Source organism: Pan paniscus, chromosome 9 (assembly GCF_029289425.2).
Source record: "Pan paniscus chromosome 9, NHGRI_mPanPan1-v2.0_pri, whole genome shotgun sequence".
NCBI lineage: Eukaryota > Metazoa > Chordata > Mammalia > Primates > Hominidae > Pan > Pan paniscus.
Genome location: NC_073258.2, coordinates 49,364,224 through 49,387,313, shown reverse-complemented (window position 1 = coordinate 49,387,313; position 23,090 = coordinate 49,364,224). Strand labels below are relative to the sequence as shown.

The 23,090-nt window shown below is 56.4% G+C and overlaps 2 protein-coding genes across 10 annotated transcripts; both read left to right on the top strand.

Moving 5' to 3' along the window:
• The first annotated feature begins 1,000 nt into the window (after positions 1–1,000).
• PACSIN3 (protein kinase C and casein kinase substrate in neurons 3) lies at positions 1,001–9,956 on the top strand. Of its 7 annotated transcripts, none has more exons than XM_034932499.2 (12): positions 1,056–1,144; positions 2,998–3,175; positions 4,419–4,484; positions 4,723–4,813; positions 4,928–5,084; positions 6,792–7,027; positions 7,141–7,296; positions 7,896–8,071; positions 8,203–8,323; positions 8,452–8,588; positions 8,992–9,113; positions 9,433–9,956. In XM_034932499.2, exons 4-12 carry the CDS (start codon positions 4,760–4,762, stop codon positions 9,546–9,548), a joined length of 1,275 nt encoding a protein of 424 aa, XP_034788390.1. In that variant the 5' UTR covers positions 1,056–1,144; positions 2,998–3,175; positions 4,419–4,484; positions 4,723–4,759; the 3' UTR covers positions 9,549–9,956. The 7 variants fall into 7 exon arrangements, with proteins under 7 accessions (XP_063464517.1, XP_003815241.1, XP_008966370.1 ...); XM_034932498.2 differs by having other exon boundaries at positions 2,998–3,194; XM_063608447.1 differs by lacking the exon at positions 2,998–3,175 and having other exon boundaries at positions 1,001–1,144; positions 4,678–4,813.
• Positions 9,957–10,107: 151 nt separating this feature from the next.
• Positions 10,108–22,898, top strand: ARFGAP2 (ADP ribosylation factor GTPase activating protein 2). Of its 3 annotated transcripts, XM_063608446.1 has the most exons (17): positions 10,108–10,696; positions 10,844–10,962; positions 11,549–11,621; positions 12,159–12,290; positions 12,374–12,457; positions 13,296–13,377; positions 13,654–13,710; positions 14,385–14,426; positions 14,785–14,837; positions 15,318–15,454; positions 15,561–15,692; positions 18,915–19,043; positions 19,123–19,257; positions 20,284–20,410; positions 20,571–20,664; positions 20,784–20,902; positions 21,694–22,898. In XM_063608446.1, exons 1-17 carry the CDS (start codon positions 10,625–10,627, stop codon positions 21,712–21,714), a joined length of 1,608 nt encoding a protein of 535 aa, XP_063464516.1. In that variant the 5' UTR covers positions 10,108–10,624; the 3' UTR covers positions 21,715–22,898. The 3 variants fall into 3 exon arrangements, with proteins under 3 accessions (XP_063464516.1, XP_003815243.4, XP_034788387.3); XM_003815195.5 differs by lacking the exon at positions 14,385–14,426; XM_034932496.3 differs by lacking the exons at positions 13,296–13,377; positions 13,654–13,710; positions 14,385–14,426; positions 14,785–14,837.
• Positions 22,899–23,090: the final 192 nt, after the last annotated feature.

The following is a 23,090-nucleotide window of genomic DNA, read 5'->3' as shown; positions in this document are numbered from 1 at the left end:
GAGCCGCGTCCCTGGGGGCGCACTCCTCTGAGAGCGCCGGGGCTCTCCGACCCGCTGCGATTCTGCGCGCCCGGGACCTTCTGCGCCCGGGCGTTCGACCCCGTTGGTCCGCGCTCCCCCTGGTCTTCAAGGCTCAGGGCACCGCCGCTGGGTCACCGGGCCCAGGAGAGAGTGGGAGGGGCGGAGAGGCCGAGCAGGTGGCGATTAGGTCAGCTTCGGAACATTCTTGGACCGCTCCAGTGGATATAAATAACAGACGGAGCCGCTCTGCAAAATCTCACCCCCGGGGGAAAGCGGGGAGAGGGAAGTAGGGAGAGAGGAGGGAGAAGGGATTTATTTAGCGTGGGGTGGCATCGTGGCGATATGGAAAAATGTACCAGACTGATAAAGGGGGTGGAGGGGCGAAGGGTAAGAATGAATCGTGGTACAAAATCTGGAAATAAGAACTCGGAGGGGGAGGAGCTTAGGCCTTTTTGTCCCACCCCCACCGCGTGTTCGTCTCAGGCCTTAGAAGGCGCCCCAGATTAGCAGGGCAGCTGTGGAACGGTAGGGCACGGTTTTGGAGTCCCAGCCCTGCCTGACTAGAGGGAAATCTTGGGCAAGCCTCTGAAAAGCCCCCGAGCCTCAGTTTTTGCATCTGTACAGTGGGAATCCTAATGCTTACAAGGGGTGGTTGTGAGCCTCGCCTGAGCCAATTTCTAAACAAGCGTGCAGCTAAAAATGTAAGGCAGTGTAATTCCCCCGGCCCCTCTCCAAGGCTGCCCGTGCCGGCCCGGTCCCTTCTTGCTCCCTCGGGTCTCCCAGGCTCTGCAACGGTCCGGGAGAGGCAAAGCCGAAATCTGGCTCCCTGCGGCACCGGGGCGCAACCCTGGGGAGCCCGCCCAGGCACTCCGCACACGGGCGAAGCAGAGAAACCTCGACCCGCGCCACAAGAGCCGCTGGTCGCCGCGATGCCTGCAGCCCCGCTGCCCCGCCGCGTGGGGTTGAGGCAGCGGCGGCCAGGAGAGGGGCGGGGCCGGGGGCCGGGCTTCCCGGGGGAGGGCCCGGCGCGCTCCGGGAGGCCGCGGCGCGGGCCCAGGAGCGGTAGGACTCGGGCCGGAGCGTGGCCGGACCCCCACCCGCCGAGGGGCCCAGGGAGGACGCGGTGAGTGCCCTGGAGGGGACGCGCGGGTAGGCGGCGGCGGGTGCCGTGGCTCGAGCCCGCCCTCTCCTGCTCCGGCTTCTGAAGTTTGCAATGGAGCCGACTCCCGCCCAGGGAGCCCCCGGCCACCCCGCTCTGCGTGCCGACGGGAAGGGCCGTAGCCGCGCCGAGGGGCCGTCCCATCTGCGGCGCCGCGGGCTCCGCAATTCCGCAGGCCGCCCGGGGGAGGGGGCGCCGGCGCTGGAGGGCTGAGCCGTCTTCAGGGGCCCCTCGAGGGCCCCCGTCCGCTCGCCTCGCGCCCGCCCCGAGGCCCCAGAGGGTCCTCGCTCCCTGGCGATCCCTCGCCCTGTGCAGTAAGCCCCGATTCCTGGGTCCGCTGCCCGGGGCCACCATCTGGAGCCCACGGCAAGGCCGGCCCAGGCAGGGGGCGTCCCCTCCCCTTGGCGGTGATCAGTGGCCCCACCCCCGCCAAGACCAAGTTCAACAAGTTTGGCCAAGAAGTCCTAGAGCTTCGGTGGCTAGGCCTGGCCCTGCCGCTCCGCGTGGCTCCACGGGCTCCGAGTTATGCAGCTCCGGGCGGCAAGGGGTCCTGTCGAGGGGCGCGGTCCATAAGGGTTGAGGCCAGAGGCGCGTAGCCTCTGGGCGCCGAGCTCTGGAGTGGAGGCTGGGGTTCGGAGTGCGTCATCTGGAAGCAGGCACCCCGGCCGGCAGGTCGGGTTTCCAAAAGTGCCCCTTTGTTATGCCCCTCCCTGGCCCTGCCTCCTCCCGCTTTGGCTGCGCCACCCCCTCCCCCAGCCTCCTGATCTCCTGGCTGGCTCTGGCTTCTGGTTCCAGCCCCTCTAACCTCGCTGTCCCTCTTCGGACCAGCCTACTGACGCCCCCTCCCCTCCCCCCCCGCTCTGTCCTCAAATCCTAGAGCTGCGGGCGCACCGGGAGGGGCTGCCCGGGAAAGAAGCCCTTGGGCGCAGCCTGTGACTCAGGTTCCAGGGATGGGCCAGGCAGAATGGCTGAGCTCCCTCCCAGGGGCAAGCCCCCAGCTTCTGGAAGGGGTTGGGGCTGGTCTGGGGCCGGGTACCTTCAGGCCTCAGGTAGGGAGACTGGGTCTTCCCTGAACCAGGGACTTCCTACCTTGGCCCGTGCAGCTGCAAGGAGACCCTGCCAAGCCCAGGAAGACCTCTCGGAGCCGAACGTGCTGGGTCCCGGGGCTGGGAAGATTGCATTACCTGCTTTCTGAGCTCTTGCCTGCGGTGGGGACTGATTTGGGTCTCTGCTGAGCTCAGGAGGCACAGGGTGCCAACCTGCTCAATGGGGGCCAAGGTGCAAGCCCTCCTTGCTTGCTTGCTGAGAGGTCAGGCTGGGGCTATGGGGCCTGGCTGCACCCGGGGCTTGGGCCTGTGTTTGCTCTGGGAGGCCGGAGGGAGCTGTGCCAGCCCGGTACACACAGCTTGCTCTGTTCTGGGGCCAGAGAGAGGGAAGGGGTGGGGGGCAGCTCTCTGGGGAGCAGGGAACTCGGAGGCTGGAACAGGCAAGGGGCCCCAGGCTCCTGAGGCTGGACTGGGGCGGCTCCAGAGCCCTGTGATTCATGGCGGCAGCTCTCTTTCTCTCCATCGCCCTGTCAGGTCCTTTCTGGGCAGACAGGACACACTGCAGAGGGAACCAAGTGACGAGCTTGTGAGGCCCCTGGTGGGCACCTCCATTGCCTGGGTCTCCGCGGAGCCCCTAGCTCTGTCTCCTGTTAGCAGAGGGGGAAGCCCACTTGGACCAAGCATTCCCACAGCTGCTGGAGCGGGCGCGTTTCCTGCGCTCCAGGTGGACATCGCTTGTTTTCTCACTTAACTAATTATTGCTGATTCCAGCGCGTGGGGACACACAAATCAGAATCCCAGAAGCCTCTGTCGGTGACTGAAGATAGACACCGTCCTGTCAGCCACAACTCCATGGGTTATACACCCCGGCTGAAGGGTCACCCGGGGCTACAGGAGCAAGGACAGAGAAACAGGGGAAGTGACTGAGGAGAAGATGCCTTAATTGGAGGTTTGAAGGAGGAGCAGAGGTGCATGAGTTTGGAGGAAGCGCTGTGACAGCGCCCTGCTTTGGGGACAAAGGGCGCACACTGTCCTCCTGGGTCTGGCTGTGTCCCTTGGGCCTGCTCAGAGAGGAAGCGATTTCCTTCTAGGGTCTGTGAGTCAGTCAGTGCTGGGGACAGCTGAGACCCTGCCCAGAGGCAGGAGGGGAGCAGCCACATGCCACTGTGTCCTTGAGTCCCTGGGGCCATGGCTCTGGGGTTGGAATTGGCTTGCCGTCCTCTGCGATTCTAGGGAACTTTTTTTTTTTTGAGACAGTCTCACTCTGTTGCCCAGGCGGTGGTATAATCTCTGCTCACCGCAACCTCCGCCTCCTAGGTTCAAGTGATTCTCATGCCTCAGCCTCCTAAGTAGCTGGGACTACAGGTTCCCGCCACCACGCCTGGCTAATTTTTATATTTTTAGTAGAGACGAGGTTCCTCCATGTTGGCCAAGCTGGTCTGGAACTCCTGACCTCAGGTGATCCACCCACCTCAGTCTCCCAAAGTGCTGAGATTACAGGCGTGAGCCACCACACCCAGCCTGGGGGACATTCTTATAGCTGGCCATCGCTTCTCACTTCCCCATGCTGCCCTGGACGCCAGGCCTTTGGAGGGCAGGCCCGGGTTGTGTGTTCCCCACGGAGCCTTGCGGGCCCTCAGTGGATGTGTGGAGTGAGATGAGTATCTTCCGTGACTGCAGGGCCCCTCGTATTTCTGGTGCGTTGCTTGGTTTGAGTTTCACACCAGCCCTGGCATGGCAGCTGAGCACACAGAGGAGTTCCATCTTAGAGGGAGCTGGGGCCTCCTTAGGAGGAGACAGTTACATACACTTGTTCGGGCTTCCTGGCCAAGACAGAAGCCAGGCCTCTTGGTTCCCTTCGTGCCCTCCTCAGTACAGGGAGCTACTGGGATGTGGCCAGGCACCCTCTGACTTGGCCTCTTGGGTAACAGGGTCGTCTTGTCACTCAAGGGAAGGCAACAGAGGCCCTAGCCTGGGCAGGAGTCCTCTCATCGGCAGTTGGGGGAGTGGGGCCTTCTGCCCACCGCCCACCCCCGCCTGCCATTTAATCCCTGGCTGGATCGTGTGACCTGCCTGGCATTCTCCTCCCTGGAATCTGGCGCTTCTGACAGCAGTTGCTATATTGGGGGTGCCGGGCACCGCCCTGGACGCTCTAGGCCCCCACCCTCACCCCTGCTCTGTTCTCCTTCAAGGCAGAGTCACGGTGGCAGCATTGAGAGTTGGACACCCGGGTCCTTGAAGTGATCTCTAGGCCCCAGGTATGTGGGGGGGCGGGGGGGAAGGGCAGAGCAGTGAGAGGAAGAGCTTTGAGACTCCATCCTCACCCATCCTGGCCCTTCTTAGGGTCTTCAGCACCCTGCCTGCTAAGTCCTAGCCCTGATGACTCCTTGGGTGGTGGGGATGGCAGTGGGGCGAGGCCCAGGTATAGAGAGGGTCTTTTCCTATCCCCAGAAACATAATGTCCAGCTTTCCTGCTTACCCCTCTGCCCTCCACAGCCCCAAATCCGCCACCATTCCGTGCTGCGGGGACACCATGGCTCCAGAAGAGGACGCTGGAGGGGAGGCCTTAGGGGGCAGTTTCTGGGAGGTGAGCAGCTGGGTCCTGGGCTCAGCTACTTGTCTAGGGGAGGAGCCCAACTGACAGCCCCAGCCCCAAAGGAAGCTTCTCCCTGGTGACGACACCCTTTTCCTGTATGCCCAGGCTGGCAACTACAGGCGCACGGTACAGCGGGTGGAGGACGGGCACCGGCTGTGCGGGGACCTGGTCAGCTGCTTTCAGGAGCGCGCCCGCATCGAGAAGGCTTATGCCCAGCAGTTGGCTGACTGGGCCCGAAAGTGGAGGGGGACCGTGGAGAAGGGTGAGCCAGGCCCTCGCAGGGGGCAGAGGGCAGCTGAGTGCAGGACTGTCGGGCCAGCTTCTTTTTGCACGTCTCGTGGGAAGTTTGAGGCCTCCACGTCTACCCTCCCTTAGAAAGGGAAGATCCTCCTGGTCATCCTCATGGCTGTGGTGTTATTAAAGTTTATAAAGGATGCTCATGAGTTACTTTGATAGTTCCAACAACCCTGTGGAGATGGTTGTTTTACCCATTTTCTTTCCTTTCTTTCTTTTTTTTTTTTTTGAGACGTTTTGCACTTGTTGCCCATGCTGGAGTGCAGTGACATGATGTTGGCTCACTGCAACCTCCGCCTCTCAAGTGGTTCTGCTTCAGCCTCCCAAGTAGCTGGGATTACAGGCACGCACCACCACGCCTGGCTAATTTTGTATTTTTAGTAAAGACGGGGTTTTACCATGTTGGCCAGGCTGGTCTCAAACTCCTGACCTCAGGTAATCCACCCACCTCAGCCTCCCCAAGTGCTGGGATTACAGGCGTGAGCCACTGCATCTGGCCTTCTTTCCTTTGTTTATTATTTATTTATTTTGAGACAGGGTCTCACTCTGTCACCAGGCTGGAGTGCAGTGGTACAATCATGGATCACTGCAACCTCCCTCTCCCAGGCTCAACTGATCCTCCCACCTCAGCCTCCTGAATAGCTGGGACCACAATAGCTGGGATCACAGGCATGGACCACCACACTTGGCTAATTTTTGTATTTTTTGTAGAGATAGGGTTTTGCTATGTTGCTCAGACTGGTTTTGAACCCCTGGGCTCTAGCGGTCCTTTCTCCTTGGCCTCCCAAAGTGCTGAGATTACAGGCGTGAGCCACCGTGCCCGGCCTGGATTACAGGCATGAGCCACCGCGCCTGGGCCTGTTTTATGCATTTTCTAGAGGAGAAACTGGAAGCTCAGAGAGGCTAAGGGACTTGCCTAAAGGCACACAGCTAGGAAGTGCTGAAGGTTGAGCCCAGGCCCTCTGACTGGGAGCATGGATCTTTCCACCCTGCAAGCTGTCTTCCTCGAGGGCACACACAGGCTCTTCCTTTGAGGCAATGGAGTGTAGTGTTTACACAACAGATGGGTTTGAATCTCAGCTCCTCTTTTTTTTCTTTTTTTTTGAGATAGAGTCTCGCTCTGTCACCTAGGCTGGAGTACAGCGGCGTGATCTCAGCTCACTGCAGTCTCCCCCTCTTGGGTTCAAGTGATTTTCCTGTCTCAGCCTCCCAAGTAGCTGGGACTACAGGCGCCCGCCACCATGCCCAGCTAATTTTTTGTAGTTTTAGTAGAGACAGGGTTTCACCGTGTTAGCCAGGATGGTCTCGATCTCCTGACCTTGTGATCCACCCGCCTTGGCCTCCCAAAGTGCTGGGATTACAGGAGTGAGCCACTGTGCCCGGCCCTCAGCTCCTGTTGTAGCCATAATGCTTTGGGCGAGTTCACATCTCTGGTCCTTGGTGTTTTGCCTGTTCAATGTTGGCAATGTCGCTGTCCTCACGATGGTGGCTGAGACAAGGATTCAGTGAGATAAGGCACATGGTCCTCATTCAATAAGCCCAGCTGACAGGGTTGTCATTCACCTTTGCACCCCATGCGCATACCCCATGCCTCCATGCCTCGCACCCAGTGAGAGGGGCTAGGCTCATTTTGGGTGGTACCCAGGCCTGGCCTAAGCCCTGTCCCTCCCTGCAGGCCCCCAGTATGGCACACTGGAGAAGGCCTGGCATGCCTTTTTCACGGCGGCTGAGCGGCTGAGCGCGCTGCACCTGGAGGTGCGGGAGAAGCTGCAAGGGCAGGACAGTGAGCGGGTGCGCGCCTGGCAGCGGGGGGCTTTCCACCGGCCTGTGCTGGGCGGCTTCCGCGAGAGCCGGGCGGCCGAGGACGGCTTCCGCAAGGCCCAGAAGCCCTGGCTGAAGAGGCTGAAGGAGGTGAGGCTGGGTGGGGGAGGTATCCGAGACAGGCTCCTTCCTGGTTGTTTGCAAGGGATCGAGGGGGCCAAGGTGTGGCATCCAGGGTCCAGAGTGGTCTCCATGCATGCCAGGTTGAGGCTTCCAAGAAAAGCTACCACGCAGCCCGGAAGGATGAGAAGACCGCCCAGACGAGGGAGAGCCACGCGAAGGCAGACAGCGCCGTCTCCCAGGAGCAGCTGCGCAAACTGCAGGAACGGGTGGAACGCTGTGCCAAGGAGGCCGAGAAGGTACAGGCCACAGGTCCCAGCCCTGGCCCCCGCCCAGGGCACGGCTTCCTGAATGAATCTTGCTCCCTGAACATCTTGTCCAGTCCCCAGCACCCTTATTACCCTATTCCTCACCTGCCACCCTCTCTCCAGATGATCATTTAAAGGAGGAACCTGACAAAAGGTGATGCTTTACTAGGGAAAGAAATGGAGTTTCAGGCACTGGGATGACTTCAGCAGTTGAGAACTTCCAGCTCTTTTCCTTGCACAGTACCCTTTGCCCGAAGTGTCCTTTCCTGCAGCTCTGGATATGCAAATCCTCCCCATCCTGAGATGCTGCAGTTTCCACCTCCTCCAGGAAGCCTTTTCTGATTTCTCCCATCCTTTCCTGTAGGTTGACCTCATTTCAGTCCTCACCAGACTCTTTTATCTGCTGTGCCTGATGTCACCTCCCTTGTTAGGCTGCTGGGGTCCTTGAGGGCAGGAGCTGGGTCTTGGGACTGATTGCCCCTAGTGGCTAGCCCTGGGTCTAGCAGCCTATGGCAGTGTCTGGTAAACACTGGTGGAGTCCTGGGTGGAAGAAGGTCTGGTTCTCACCAGGTCCCTCCTCTCCCACCCAGACAAAAGCTCAGTATGAGCAGACACTGGCAGAGCTGCATCGCTACACTCCACGCTACATGGAGGACATGGAACAGGCCTTTGAGACCTGCCAGGCCGCCGAGCGCCAGCGGCTTCTTTTCTTCAAGGATATGCTGCTCACCTTACACCGGCACCTGGACCTTTCCAGCAGTGAGAAGTATGAACTGCCCGGTGGGCATGGAGATCTGGGGTAGTACTGGGTCTCCTCCATCTCCCCTAGGCCCTGGCTGGGACTGAGGGATGCAGGGTCTAGACTTCCTAGACTGAGGGGTGTGCCTTGGGTCATAGGTTCCATGAACTCCACTGCGACTTGCACCAGGGCATTGAGGCAGCCAGTGACGAAGAGGATCTGCGCTGGTGGCGCAGCACCCACGGGCCAGGCATGGCTATGAACTGGCCACAGTTCGAGGCATGTGTTCCAGGCGGGGTGGGGATGGGAGGTGGGATGGGCTCCCACTCAGCTTGGCCAGGGCTAGGGATGAAGTAAGTGAAGGTGGTTCAGATGGCCCCACCTGACTGTAAGCACTGTCCCCACAGGAGTGGTCCTTGGACACACAGAGGACAATCAGCCGGAAAGAGAAGGGTGGCCGGAGCCCTGATGAGGTTACCCTGACCAGCATTGTGCCTACAAGAGATGGCACCGCACCCCCACCCCAGTCCCCGGGGTCCCCAGGGTGAGAGCCAGGAGCGCGGCTGTGGCAAAGAAACAGCTCTGCCTCCCGCCCTCCTTTCCTTTCTCCTTGGTTTCATTTCTTTCACACCTGAAATGGGTTGAAAATTGGTGCCAGGGACCTGAGGGCCTACTTAGTTGTAATGATACTGGTTCTCATAGTGGTTTAGATTTGCTGGGCATTTCCCACATTCCCTCTCGTTTATGCCTTAAATCAGCTGCGTGTGGCAGGAATTGCCTCTTTGCTCACAGTCGGGCATGGCGAGGTAGAGCTAGAATCTTTAGTACCTCACCTGACTCTCCCAGGTGCCTCTGGGGGTAGGGAGGCCTTTGCCCTGATCCTGGGTGAGATCTCCAGCCCCGTGTTCCTTGCACTCTGAGCTGCTCCCTTTGCCTCCCCTCTCCAGCACGGGGCAGGATGAGGAGTGGTCAGATGAAGAGAGTCCCCGGAAGGCTGCCACCGGGGTTCGGGTGAGGGCACTCTATGACTACGCTGGCCAGGAAGCTGATGAGCTGAGCTTCCGAGCAGGTACCCTGGGACCCCTTTCCTAGCTTCGGCCTCTGCCTTATCTGCCTGAGCAGGGGTGTCAGAAAGGGAAGCCAAATACCCACTTCTTAAGGGCCAGTCCTCTGTCCCTTCAGCTGTTCCAGGTCCAGATAGCTGGTGCCTGGTGGCTGCATTCAGGGTCTGGGGTGGGGCAGCTTGCTGACCTTGACCTGCCTCTGCCTGAGCCATGTCTTTGCTAGCTGGGCTCTGGGACCACACCATCCCCCTCAGTCCTTGACCCAGTTGCAGGAACAGGGCCTGGGCCAGGGCCACTGGCAGTGACCAATCCCCTTTCCCCCAGGGGAGGAGCTGCTGAAGATGAGTGAGGAGGACGAGCAGGGCTGGTGCCAAGGCCAGTTGCAGAGTGGCCGCATTGGCCTGTACCCTGCCAACTACGTGGAGTGTGTGGGCGCCTGAGTGTCCTGACAGCCCTTCTGCGACGTTTACCCACCCTGGGTCAGAGCCCAGCTTCTCCTGGAGAGCCGGACCCTCAGGGCCCTGAACCGTCGCTCTCCGGCTGCTCCTCTGTCCCTTGAGGGAGGAAGTCCTGGGACCCAGGGAGGGGAGGGGCCTTTGTCTAGGGAAGGGACTGGTAGGGAAGGGACGAGTCTAGGCTGAGGGCAAGATGGGAGGTCAGAGGTGACAGAAGCGTTCAGGGGTGCCTGGGCCTCCCCAGGAGCTGTGGACTCAGTTCCTGACCTCTGCTTTGGGGTTCCTGGGGTGGGCTTGGGGTGGGTGTAGTTCCGGCCTGCAGCACCCTCTTGCGGCTTGTTCTAGCGTGTATTAAAACTTGACACACACCCACACACAAAAACAAAAACACCACTGTCGGGCTCATGTGCATTTTTTTGATAGGACACCCTTGCCAGGCCACCAGAGGGCATCTAGAGAGAGGCCTAGCGTCTGTTATGGGGCCGGGGTTGGAAAAGGGTTTGCCTGCTTGGTACCTGCTCTGGAACTTCGAGATACTAATCTGGAGTGGAGGGGACTCGCTGTCAGGCTTGCTGTGAGCCGAGAACGGCTGAAGGCTGGGCGAGACGCGGGCCAATGCGTCTGCCCGTTCGGGCCGGAGGGACGAGGAGTGTTTGGGCAGCCTAATTCTTATTCATCGATCTGTAATTGGCTGGAGTGGGGGTCCCCGCCCCCAGCCTCCCGCAGCCTGCGCGGCGTGGGTGCGACTCCACCTGGGGGTTGCGGCGTGGGAGGGGCGGGGGGAAGGGTACTACGCGCGCGAGGAGGTTTGGGCCGGTCCGCGCGCCGTCGCCCCGCCCCGGCTGCGGATTGGCCCGGCGCGGCGTTGATTCTTGCGGCCGCGGTTGTCGTCGCCGCCCCCGTCCCGCCGGCTGCCCATTGGTCCAGATCGGACTCCAATCACCCCACCCCTCGGCTGGCTCGGGCACCGCTGAGGCCGGCCTTGTGAGCCCGCCCTCCCCGCCGTGGATTGGCCCGCGGCGGGACCCGTCAGCCGCGGTTCTGTCTGGGAAGGAGAGAAAATGGCGGCGGAGCCGAACAAGACCGAAATCCAGACTCTTTTTAAGAGGCTTCGCGCAGTTCCAACCAACAAGGTGCGTGAGCAGGGGGGGCGCGGAGTCTCTCGTCCCGCTGGGGCCTGAGGGAGGGAGAAGGGCGGAGGTGGGTTGTGTTTCTGGGGTGTAGGTGCCTGGCCTTTACTCGGGGCCCCTGACCATTCGCTCATCGCCTCCTCCACCCAGGCCTGTTTCGACTGCGGCGCCAAGAATCCGAGTTGGGCCAGCATCACGTACGGTGTTTTCTTGTGCATTGACTGTTCCGGGGTGCACCGCTCCCTGGGCGTCCATCTGAGCTTCATCAGGTAGGCTCTCCGCGCGGTTGCCGTGTTTCCACCCGGCCGGCCAGGGCTGTCTGGGCAACAAGGCTCTCGCCTCGACTTGGGCCGCTCTGAATTCGGTGGGAAGCCTCTGGGCCGAGAGGGTCCGGTAGCCTCCTGCCAGAGAGAACCACCTGTGTGGGCCCTTTGGCACATGGGCGGTCCGTCTCCGCCTCTGGGCCAAAACTTCCTCTTTTTTGACGGTCAGGCTTGAGACTCTGAGCGTTAGTTGGGGGGAAAGGGAGGCATTGACCTTGTTGTTGCTGATATGTTGTTAGCCCAGTATGTCTCTAGTGAGACTGTGACCATCCATTAGGGGAAAGCCAAATCCAGGCGTGCGTGCCTGAGAATGTGACCTCCTTTCGGATCTGGGGACATAATTAGTACTCTTTGGAGTAAATGAACGAAGAGGAGAGTTTTCATGGACAGGGTAGTGTGGAGGAAATGGGGTGATGGCTGATTAATGTTTCCTGGGTGCCTACAGCAGCCTGAGGCCAAGTGACAGGTATCGGGTTGCCAGGGAAATCCTGCTGGTATCTGCTAGTGGGTGAGACGCAGCCCTTGTACACAGGTCCACAGAGTTGGATTCCAACTGGAACTGGTTCCAGCTGAGGTGTATGCAGGTCGGCGGGAATGCCAATGCGGTAAAGCTCCTTCTACTTCCCTCACCTTCCATTCTTCTGCCTGGGTACTAACTTTGCACGACTCCCTAAGAGGCCCTGTCGTTTTCCCTGTTCAGAGGGTTCTCTGTTCTATAACACCACCATAAGCTATTTTCTGAAAACTTCGAAACTGGTCACAGCTTCTCTTAAATGGGTTTCAGATTCCGATTAAACTGCGCAGGTGTTCTTGGGGAAAAGCCACAGGAGTTGGGAGCCTTCACAGTCATTGGGTCTTGTGGGCCTGCCCTGGATGAAGGATGGGGAGGCTGGGTATGGGATGTTGTGCTCAGGCAGCGTTCAGTGGGGCCTGGACTTCAGTCATATCAAAGGATGGCCCGCTGCAAGGTGTTTTTTGCAGGAATTTCGAGAAACTTTGTCTCTGAAAAACCGGTGTCAGTAGCATGTATCATCCTGTATAGATAATAACTCCGCTGTCATAAGGAGATGCCTCCTACAGCCAACACGTTTCCTTCTTGAGAATCACCCGTAGCATGCGCTGCTCTCTTCTTTGCTCTCCAGACGGCTTTTTTTCGCCAACATGGATGCACAGCCAATGATGCCAACACCAAATATAATAGCCGAGCTGCCCAGATGTACCGGGAGAAGATCCGGCAGCTGGGGAGTGCGGCCCTGGCTAGGCATGGTACTGATGTAAGTGCCTGTTCTTGGGGCTGGGGCAGGAGGGTTAGGAGTATTCAGAGCCCTGTGTTTTAGGGGTGTCTTCTCCTTTCTAGCTTTGGATAGACAACATGAGTAGTGCCGTTCCTAATCACTCCCCAGAGAAGAAGGACTCTGATTTCTTCACAGAACACACTCAAGTGAGTGCCCACAAGGAACCGTTTTCCCAGTTGTTCTTGACAGGCAATTTACCAAGGCCCAGGCCTTCTGTGATCATGGTTGTAGATTCCATTTGCTTTGATGTGATGTCTTGGACACCACATATGAAGTCCACTGTTCCTGCTGGGTAGGCCTAGGTGTTTCCTCCTCCATAAATGGAGGTGCAGTGTAGCCCTCCTTAGAAATCGACTCCTATAAATTGGGCTGGCGGGGAAGAGAAGCAGCTTCTTGAAGTTTCAAGAGGTGTCCGGTGCCCCAAACAAATTTTCCTGGATTCTTCCCCTATAAGAAAGGCACTGTGCTTGGGGACAGTGAAAGGATTCTCTCCTCCCTGCCCCACCCCTTTGAGGAGGGTTTCCTCTTTACTGGCCCTGGGTGCTGAAGTTAGACTCTTGGCTTCAATTCCTGTTCTCTACTCAGCATTCCTGTGATGGTGGCCAAGTCACTCAACCTGTCAAAACCTCAGTTTCTAAAATGGCGATGTAGCTCCTTCATAGGGGTTGTAGTGATAATTAAATATATTCATATATGAGGAGCCTTTAGATCTGTGCCTGCCTAGGTGGTGGTAGTTAACTGTCTTTAAGTTAGGAGAATGGGCTCTGGCTCTAAGTAAATAGTGAAGGGGTTGGGGTGGGGGCTGCTTGTCTTCCTGCTTTCTTCCACAGTGAATAGCAACTGTGATCTTGTTTGCTACCCTCCAGTCCCTTTCCTCATGGGTTTGGAGTATGATTTCTTGTCCACAAGGTGCTTGTAGGTCTTGGTGCTTCTTGCCAGCAGGAGTGGCTCACTGAGGCATCTGTGATCTGGCCTCCTTTTCAGCCCCCTGCCTGGGATGCGCCAGCCACTGAGCCTTCAGGGACCCAGCAGCCAGCCCCGTCTACAGAGAGCAGTGGCCTGGCACGTGAGTTCAGCCCAGATTCCAACCAGGTGCCCTGGTCCTAGGAGAGGACTCAGGGTTTGGAAGGGGACATCTGGCCATGACAATAGGAGCAGGGGTCCTCCTGTATCTTTGGGTGGGCCGGGATTCATTTTAATCCTTGGAGGAAGTGGTAGATATTCCTTTTATCTTTTGGTGGCAAGCTGAGGAAAGCCACCGATTCTCGTCCCATCACTTCTTTCAAGGGGAGGTTGCAGGAAGCTAGGAGCTCATCTCTAACTCCTACCATTGCATCCACAGAGCCGGAGCATGGCCCAAACACAGACCTGCTTGGCACCTCACCCAAAGCCTCACTGGGTCAGTATGCCAGCGGGCAGGCGTGGGGTGTCTGGGAGAGGGTGGACCTCAAATGTTCTTTTCAGAGGTCCTGCTGCCTGGCCGTGTGGACAGAGGCCACAGGAGACTGAGCATCTATCTGATTCTCTGGAGTGGGGACTGTGATTGAAATAGTGGATGCAACACTGATTTTAGAGCCAAGCCCTTTGAATTGATGAATCTGGGTGGGCTGGTGTATAAGGCCTAGGGTCTGCCTCTGAGTATGGGGCTGGGTCTAGCCAAAGTGTTGGGGAGGCCAGCATGAGACTGGACACCTATCCCTGGGCTCTGAGGCAGGGCTGGCTTGTCTGGTGCATTTCCGGGGGTGGAGGGACAGCTCTGAGCTGCTGAAGGCTGGAGGTGACATTGTTCTTTCTCAGCCAGTACCCCAGCCTGTCCTTTAACTCTTTCCTACATTTTCCTTAGTGTCTTTCAGACTTGGTTCAGGGCGAACAGTCCATTTGCTGACCTCGGTTTGTTCTGTTGACTCTTGGGGGTTGGGGCTGGAACCCAGCAGAGTGACTGTCGGACTGATCCATGAGAAGGCTGGCATAGCTTGGTCTGAAGCAGGGCTTCATAGAGACTGCTGGGCTTGGGAGCTCTGTGGAGGCTCTGGGGTGGGCCTCTTGTTAGCCACAAGTCTGTTTCTCCTCCAGAGTCCATGTATCTGTCAGCTAAAGGGGCCCTTCCTGCCAGAGGTAACTGACAGCTGCTTGGGGAGCCCAGCCCCTGCCCTCAGCTTCTTGCTTTAGAAGCGGAGCCTGGTGCTCACCATATGCTCCCTGCCTCGCAGTCTTTGTTTTGGTTCAGGGACTTTGGACGTCTCTGGTGCTTCAGGTCTAGGTTCCTGTCTCACTCTGCCGGGCGCCAGTAAATACCCCAGCCACGTCTGTCTTTGGCTTTGACACCGCTGGTTGGAGCTGGTGGTGGCAGCTTTGCCTTCCCTTGCTTGAAGCTGTTCTTAGGAGCTCTTGCCATGAAGCTGCATGGTGTATACTGAGCTACTGCCTCTGAGCTGCCTTTGTCTTAGCTCATGCCTACCCGTTTCTCATGCAGAACTGAAAAGCTCCATCATTGGCAAGAAGAAGCCAGCAGCAGCTAAGAAAGGGGTAGGTGGGGAGAGGTGGTATGGTAGAGGGGTTAGGAGCTGGGTGCAGGCTACCTGGGTTCACTCCTTGACCTTACCACTTACCAGCTATATGACTTTGGCAAAGGTACTGTGTTTCTCCGAACCTCGCCTGTGAAAGGGATTTAAAGATTTAAAGGGATTTAAAGCCTGTCTTCAAGGGCTGCTGGGAGGAGTCGGTGAGATGGAGCACATCTAGTGCTTGGTGGAGTGCTTGGCACATACTTGGCCCTGTCGGCATTAACTGCTGTCCTCAGGCCCGGGCTCTGCTGGGGCTGTGTGAGCCGCCCATGCCCAGCTCCAGCGGAGCACTATTGTCTTGGCCATGCTGGTTGGTATCCTGTTTTTTACCCTAAATTTTAAGAAGGGGCTTTTCCTTGTGGGTGTGGCTACAGTGCCTGAACCTGGGAGGAATCTGAGGAGAGTGTGATTGGGAAGGCCCCTTACATGATTCTGTTCCCAGCTGGGTGCCAAGAAAGGCCTAGGGGCCCAGAAGGTGAGCAGCCAGAGCTTCAGTGAGATTGAGCGGCAGGCTCAGGTGGCAGAGAAGCTCCGTGAGCAGCAGGCAGCCGATGCCAAGAAGCAGGCGGAGGAGTCCATGTAAGTGTTTGCTGCCGGGGCCTCAGGCTTCTGCGGGGCTTGGTGGGTGGGTAGGTTGGACAGGTCAGGATGGGTGGTGACCACTGACACCTTTGTTCCCCCTAAGGGTCGCCTCCATGCGTCTGGCCTACCAGGAGCTCCAGATTGATCGTAAGAAAGAGGAAAAGAAGCTACAGAATCTGGAAGGGAAGAAGCGAGAGCAGGCAGAAAGGTTGGGCATGGGCTTGGTATCCCGAAGGTGAGGCTCAGCTCCGGGTGTGGCAGGGAAATGCCATTGTTTTCTGGGAACCATTGCGGGGCCTTCCTAGCAGTTTGGGATGCTAGGCTTATTGTTTCTCCAAGTCTGAATAGATCACTTGGCTTATTGTTCTAAAGTCCCTAATACAGTGCTTGGCGCATAGTAGGTATGTGCTCAGTAAGTTGAATGACTGAATAGGTATGTGAACAAAACACAGGATCAGGTGTTATTTCAGTATCTTCAAGAGACTAGGGTGGTTTTTCTTGATGGCACTTTGAGTCATGGGACAGTTTATTTTTCCAGACCTCCCTGAGAATTGCGGTGCATTTAGTATCATCCTTAATTCCTGTCTAGAGATGCCATTTGTGCTCCCTGTAATACCCTCACATATCCCCCACATTTCAAATGCCCTCAGTTTGGGCGGAATCCTTCCTGTTTCAGAACCACTCGGTTTGCTGTGGTTTTCTTTCTTTCTTTTTCTTTTGAGACAGATTCTTGCTTTGTTGCCTAGGCTGGAGTGTAATGGTGTGATCTCAGCTCACTGCAACCTCTGCCTCCTGGGCTCAGGTGATCCTTCCACTTCAGCCTCCCGAATAGCTGGGACCACAGCCGGGAGCCACCATGCCCAGCTAATTTTTTTACTTTTTGTAGAGACAGGGTTTTGCTATGTTGTCCAGCCTGGTCTCGAATTCCTGGGTTTAAGTACCTTGACTTCACAAAGTACTGGGATTACAGATGTGAGCCACCATGTTTGGCTGCTATGGCTTTTTATTTTTATTTTTTGAGACAGAGTCTCACTCTGTCACCCAGGCTGGAGTGCAATGGCACGATCTTGGCTCACTGCAATCTCTACCTCCTGGGTTCAAGTGATTCTCCTGTCTCAGCCTCCCAAGCAGCTGGGATTACAGGTGTGTACCACCGTGCCTGGCTAATTTTTTGTATTTTTAGTAGAGATGGGGTTTCACCACGTTGGCCAGGCTGATGTTGAACTCTTGACCTCAAGTGATCCACCTGCCTCAGCCTCCCAAAGTGCTGGGATTATAGGCATGAGCCACGGTGCCCGGCTTTCTTTTTTCTTTTCTTTTTTTTTTTTTTTTTTTGAGATGGAGTCTTGCTCTGTCACCCAGGCTGGAGTTCAGTGGTGTGATCTCAGCCCACTGCAGCCTCCGCCTCCCAGATTCAAGCAATTCTCCTGCCTCAGCCTCCTGAGAAGCTGTGATTACAGGCATGTGCCACCATGCCCAGCTTATTTTTGTATTTTAGTAGAGATGGGGTTTCACCATGTTGCCCAGGCTGGTGTAAAACTACTAGCTTCAAATGATCTGCCCGCCTCGGCCTCCCACAGTACTGGGATTACAGGTGTGAGCCACGGCGCCCAGTGCTTGGATTACGGGTGTGAGCCACATCCAGCCAGAGCATAACATTTTAACTTGAAAGGACATTGGGTCTCCCTCCTTTCCCTGCTTCAGTCACATAGGAATGACTGGGTTAATAGATGACTGGGTTAAGGGATGACCGACTGGGTTAAGGGATGACCGACTGGGTTAAGGGATGACCAAGGGGTTAAGGCATATGAACAGTTTTTTAGCAGTGCAACAATTGTTTACTTAAACCCAACTCACCCTATTTATTTATTTGAGACAGAGTTTCAATCTCGTTGCCTAGGCTGGAGTGCAATGGTGTGATCTCAGCTCACCACAACCTCTGCCTCCGGGGTTCAAGCTATTCTCTTGCCTCAGCCTCCACACCTGGCTAATTTTGTATTTTTAGTAGAGACAGGGTTTCTCCGTCTTGGTCAGGCTGGTCTCGAACTCCCGACCTCAGGTGATCCGGCTGCCTCGGCCTCCCAAAGTGCTGAGATTACAGGTGTGAGCCACCGTGCCCGGCCCAACTCAGCCCTATTTCAAAATAATCACTCCTTGGGGTTCTTCTAGCTAAAAGCTATAGATATTTTTTAATGAATTGATTTAAATCAAATTAGTCCTTAAAGTGTCCTTGTGGAGCCTGACAGAGGAATGAGAGGCATCAAGAGTTGTATTGTATTGCCTGCCAACCCTAGACCCCTTTTCTTTGAGAAACGAGACAGCAATTCTAGGTCTTAGTGCATAAGGCCAGTCTTTGTGCTTTGAGGTGCTTTTTTTTTTTTTTTTTTCTCTCTCAGACGGAGTCTCGCTCTGTTGCCCAGACTGGAGTGCAGTGGTGCAATCTCGGCTCACTGCAAGCTCCGCCCCCCAAGTTCACGTCATTCTCCTGCCTCAGCCTCCCAAGTAGCTGGGACTACAGGCACCTGCCACCATGCCCGGCTAATTTTTTTGTATTTTTAGTAGAGATGGGGTTTCACCATGTTAGCCAGGATGGTCTCCATCTCCTGACCTCGTGATCCGCCCGCCTCGGCCTCCCAAAGTGCTGGAATTACAGGTGTGAGCCACGGTGCCTGGCTTTTTTTTTTTTTTTAATAAAGAGTAGGATGATGAAGAACTCATCCTTTGATGCAGTTATGTTCATTTCCCTGGTGCTGGGGCATTTCTTCATCCATTCCTTTGCTTTGTGAACCCCATCAGTGAAGGATGGGGTTCATAGTGCACAAGGTAGGGAGTTGTTCAGGACAGAGACCACTGGCATCTGGTGCACAATATTAAAATTACAACACGAGCCAGGCACAGTGGCTCACGCCTATAATCCTGGCACTTTTGGAGGCCAAGGCGGGTGGATTGTCTGTACTCAGGAGTTTGAGACCAGGCTGGGCAATGTGGCGAAACCCTGTCTCTACTGAAAAAACACAAAAAATCAGCTGGGTGTGGTGACGTGCACTGTAGTCCCAGCTGCTCGGGAGGCTGAGGCACAAGAATCGCTTGAACCTGGGAGGTGGTGGTTGCAGTGAGCCAAGATTGCACCACTGGACTCCAGCCTGGGCGACAGAGTGAGAATCTGTCTCAAATAAATAAATAAAATTAAATTATAACAGGCAAACCGTCACTGGCCAGGGAACTCCTACGTGGAATAAACAAAGCTGATGTGTAAAGAATTCTGAGGTGTGCTTCACAGGTCACCACACACAGCTAGCCTTCTGTTGGGGTCTGGCCCAGCCCTGTGCTTGGGTAAGGACAGAAGGCTCTGGGTGACGCTCCGTGAAGGAGAACCCAGTTGCTGGGCATTGTCTCTTGTGCGGTGATGCTGATGCCTATCCTTTGGTCTCATGCCTGGCTCTGCTTTGCTGCGCAGCTCTGTCTCCCACTCCGTGCTGTCTGAGATGCAGGTGATTGAGCAGGAAACCCCAGTGAGTGCAAAATCCTCTCGCTCGCAGCTGGACTTGTTTGACGATGTTGGTACTTTCGCCTCTGGACCCCCAAAGTAAGGCTGTTTTCTAGCTGTAAACTTGGCTGCTGTGTTCCTCATCAGGCTTCTCTGAGCCACTCTACTGTCTCCCTAGGTACAAGGACAATCCCTTTTCCTTAGGGGAAAGCTTTGGCTCCCGCTGGGATACAGATGCTGCCTGGGGTATGGACAGGGTAGAGGAGAAGGAGCCAGAAGTGACCATCTCAAGCATCCGGCCTATTTCAGAAAGGTAGAGTGGGCTGTTTTTTCTTTTTTCTTTCTTTCTTTATTTTTTTAAACAAGCTGAAGGTAGAGAATTCTAAGGCAGCACTGTCTAGAAGAACTTTCTGTGATGATAGGAATGTTCTCTGTGTTGTTTAATATGGTAGCCACTACTATGTGGCTATGAGCCCTTAAAATGTGGTTGGTGCAACTGAGCAACTGAATTTCTGATGTAGTTTAATTTCTGATAAACGTAAATAGCCACCAGTGGCTGGTGCCTGCCTCATTAGACAGGGCAGCAGTCAGGCTTCGGTTTGAGTTGTGCTTTGTCATCATAGAGGGCCTGGCAGCTTCTTTTGCTTGGGGTCCATTTCTCTGGCCGGAGGAGCCTGATTGTATGCTTCAGTCCTGACCTCCTTTCAGGGGTTTTATGTCTCCAGCCCCTTTCTTATTTTTTAAAACCCTACTCCATCTTAATCTGGGATCTGTTTAGTTGACATAATATCTGTGAGTTATCCCCGTATAAAATGGGAACGTAACTACTTCATAGGGTCTCCGGAAATACCTGGCCCAGTGTCCACATACTCAACGCGAGATGAGAGCAACCATCTCCCTTTCCACACCAGGATGCTTTTGAGAGTAAAGGGGGCAGTTTGCTATTCATAGTTATGACAAGAGTAGGTATAAAGCCAGGCAGACCGACACATATGCTCATTGTAGTACTAGGCAAGTTGTCACTAGGATTAGGGTAGCAGCAGTTGTGTGGCCTCCTGAATGCTGACGAAGCTGTGTGCTTTTGGGCAGGAGCCTAGGCCACTGCAGACTGTATTTCCACCCTGCCTAGTGCAGGTTACTAAGCTCTCTGGGCCTTGGCCTCAATGTGGAGAAGGGTGACTCCTCACCAGGGGAGCGGGGCCCAGAGTCACAGAGCCACAGACAGAATAGGACCTGGGAACCCATCACCAAAAGCCACTGGTGCTCTGTTTGGCCTCTGTACTCTGCCTCCCCTGATGATAATGGGAGGAGTCCGAGATATTCCACATCTTCCCCTCAGAGCCACAAACCGGAGGGAAGTGGAGAGCCGGAGCTCAGGCCTCGAGTCTAGTGAGGCGCGTCAGAAATTCGCAGGAGCCAAAGCCATCTCATCTGACATGTTCTTTGGGCGGGAGGTGGATGCGGAGGTAAGTGGGGCTGTCTGCCCTGAGGTCCGAGGCAGCAGGCAGAAGCATGAGCTTTCTCCCTGCCGCTGCTTTGGGCTTTAGCACCAGGAGGGCCTGGCCTGTGTGAGTCCTTGGGTCATCAGCCCCAAGATCCCCAGGCCTGGCCTTTTCCTCACCACAGTATGAGGCCAGGTCTCGGCTGCAGCAGCTCTCAGGCAGCAGTGCCATCAGCTCTTCAGACCTCTTTGGGGACATGGATGGAGCTCAGGGAGCAGGTAGGGCCCTGGTGGGGTGGCAGGCACCAAGTGAGGCCTGGGAGCAGGGCAGGAGGGCCCTGCTGTGACTGGGAAGGGCTTCTTGCTGGGCTCTGGGTCACCCTGCTCTTGTTTTACAGGAAGTGTATCTCTGGGGAACGTGCTGCCTACAGCGGACATTGCCCAGTTTAAGCAGGGTGTCAAGTCTGTGGCTGGGAAAATGGCTGTGCTGGCCAATGGTGTGATGAATTCCTTGCAGGTGAGGCTGAAGTGGGGCCTAATGAGGAGTGCTGGGAGGTTTGCCCTTCGCCACCACATAGAGACACTGCTACTGCTCAGCCCCTCTGAGCCTTAAGCTACTGCTCAGCCCCTCTGAGCCTTAAGAGCATTTTCGGCCGGGTGTGGTGGCTCACGCCTGTAATCCCAGCACTGGGAGGCTGAGATGGGTGGATCACTTGAGGTCAGGAGTTTGAGACCAGCCTGACCAACATGGCAAAACCCCGTCTCTACTAAAAATACAAAATTAGCTGGGCATGATGGCGTGCACCTGTAATCCCGCTACTCGGGATGCTGAGGCAGGAGAATCGCTTGAACCTGGAGGTTGTAGTGAGCTGAGATCATGCCACTGCACTCCAGCCTGGGTGACAGGAGTGAAACTCTTGTCTCAAAAAAAACCACAAACAAAAAAGCAAGAGTCTAGAGAGAGGCATTTTCTTGGAGGGCAGCTTCCTTCCTTTCAGCTCCGTGCCAGGGCCGGGCCTCTCCAAGATGCCTCTGTGTCTGCCATGATCTTCCCTGGCCTTGTCACCTGTACCGCTCTTTCTCTTCTCTTCCCAGCTTCTGTGAGGCCAGGCAGGGCTTCCCCGTTATCGGGTGCCCGAGTGGCCGCTGCCCCAGCTCTCACCGTGGACTCCTGCCTCACCGGGCTGTCCAGCCCCTGCCTCCCCAGTCTTGCTGTGGGGTGCTGGGGCAGGCAGTGTGTTTGCTGGGAAGCTGCTGCAGCTTAGAGCCTCTGACTTTTTCTTTTTTTTTCTCCTCCCTCGCCCCCAGGATCGCTACGGTTCCTACTGATCCGAGCTCTGTGACTCAGGCTTACGATGGTGACGGCAATAAGAACTCCACAGTTCCCAGGCTGGGGATGCTTTGCCTTGTGGAAGCTGGGGAGGATTTGTTACTTTGTATGTGTGGTGTGTGTGTGGGGTGGCCTTTGAGGCGCTCACTCCTGTGAGGGGAATGGTCAGTACCAGCCCTTGTCCTCTGCCTGTGGACTGAGCTCTTTATTCCCTCTCACACCACCCTCCGTGTGTTAGACTCTTGTCCTTCTGTCCTGCCCCCACAGCTGCTGCTCACTTGTCCTGCCATACTGGGAAAGGGGGTTCCCCCACGATGGCTTATTCTGGGTCCACTTTCCCCAGGTAGGGAAAGCGGAAGGTAGAAGGCTTTTTTTGCTGGCTCTAGGGTTCTTCTAGTTCGAGGCCTTGGGTCCCCATCCTCTGGAACCAGGGGGAGGCCTGGAAGGAGTTCACTGTAGACCTGTCCCCTGGGGAAAGAGGCTGCGGACTTGCTGCTGCTGCTGCTGCCAGTGGCCTCTTCTGGGTGCCAGGAGAGGGGAAGGACCTTTGTCTGGGCGTTACCAAGGGCTGGAAACTTTACCTGGTACCTAAAGGTTTCATTTGGGATCAGACCGGAGACCCTCGGGTTCTCCCGTCTCACCACCCCTTTCTACAGTAAGCACTTGGAAGATTGTTTCAGGGTGTCTCAGGGTCCCTCTGTACCATCTGCTGTGGAATGCAGGACCCTCTGTGACATTCTTTATCCCTTCTTCCCCGGGTTGGTGGCCATGGAGGGTCTTGTCTGCTGTGATTCGACTCTGGATGCTGTGAGCTTGATGCTGGCCAGGGAAGCAGAGGATGTGAGAGGCAGAGGCAGGCTCCTGGGGCTGAGCTCCTTCCTCTGCATCATTCTGGGCTTGGGGGCCTGGACAGCACCCGCCAGTGAGAGCTGTGGGCCTCACCCTCTGGCAGCTGAGCCAAGCACTGTGTCATTCTTGGTGCCATCTTCCCCTGCCGCACCGGCAGTCTCAGCCCAGCCCCCACCTTTGGGTTGTAGGTTGGGCTCCCAAGCAACACAGACCACTCTTCCCCTTGCCCCTCCCCCAGAGGGACTTGACTTTCTTTCTGGACTGTTTGTATTGAAACAAAGTGGTGTCAAAATAAAGCCCCTGCAGGGCCTGGCTCCCTGTTGGTCTGAGTGAAGCAGTGTCCTCTGGATCCTGCCTCCCTGCCCAGTGCCGGCCCCTGGCCTCACTCTCTGGGCTCCCACCGGTAATGGTAGGGCATCGGTACCGAAGCTGAGGACACTCTCTCCAGGGCCTCCTGCTTCTCTCTTCTCTGAAAGCCAAAGGCCCCTGGCTCCTTGGCTCTGTGCTGCCGTGAGGTCCGGTGCAG

Bases quoted from the DNA above. Each gene is read 5' to 3' on its own strand.
- PACSIN3 (XM_063608447.1), top strand. From the start codon at position 4,685: ATGTCCAGCTTTCCTGCTTACCCCTCTGCCCTCCACAGCCCCAAATCC. The intron at 4,814-4,927 runs GTGAGCAGCTGG...CTGTATGCCCAG, and splicing joins TAGGGGGCAGTTTCTGGGAG to GCTGGCAACTACAGGCGCAC. The intron at 5,085-6,791 runs GTGAGCCAGGCC...CCCTCCCTGCAG, and splicing joins GAGGGGGACCGTGGAGAAGG to GCCCCCAGTATGGCACACTG.
- ARFGAP2 (XM_063608446.1), top strand. From the start codon at position 10,625: ATGGCGGCGGAGCCGAACAAGACCGAAATCCAGACTCTTTTTAAGAGG. The intron at 19,044-19,122 runs GTAAGGCTGTTT...CTGTCTCCCTAG, and splicing joins TTCGCCTCTGGACCCCCAAA to GTACAAGGACAATCCCTTTT. The intron at 20,665-20,783 runs GTAGGGCCCTGG...CTTGTTTTACAG, and splicing joins GGATGGAGCTCAGGGAGCAG to GAAGTGTATCTCTGGGGAAC.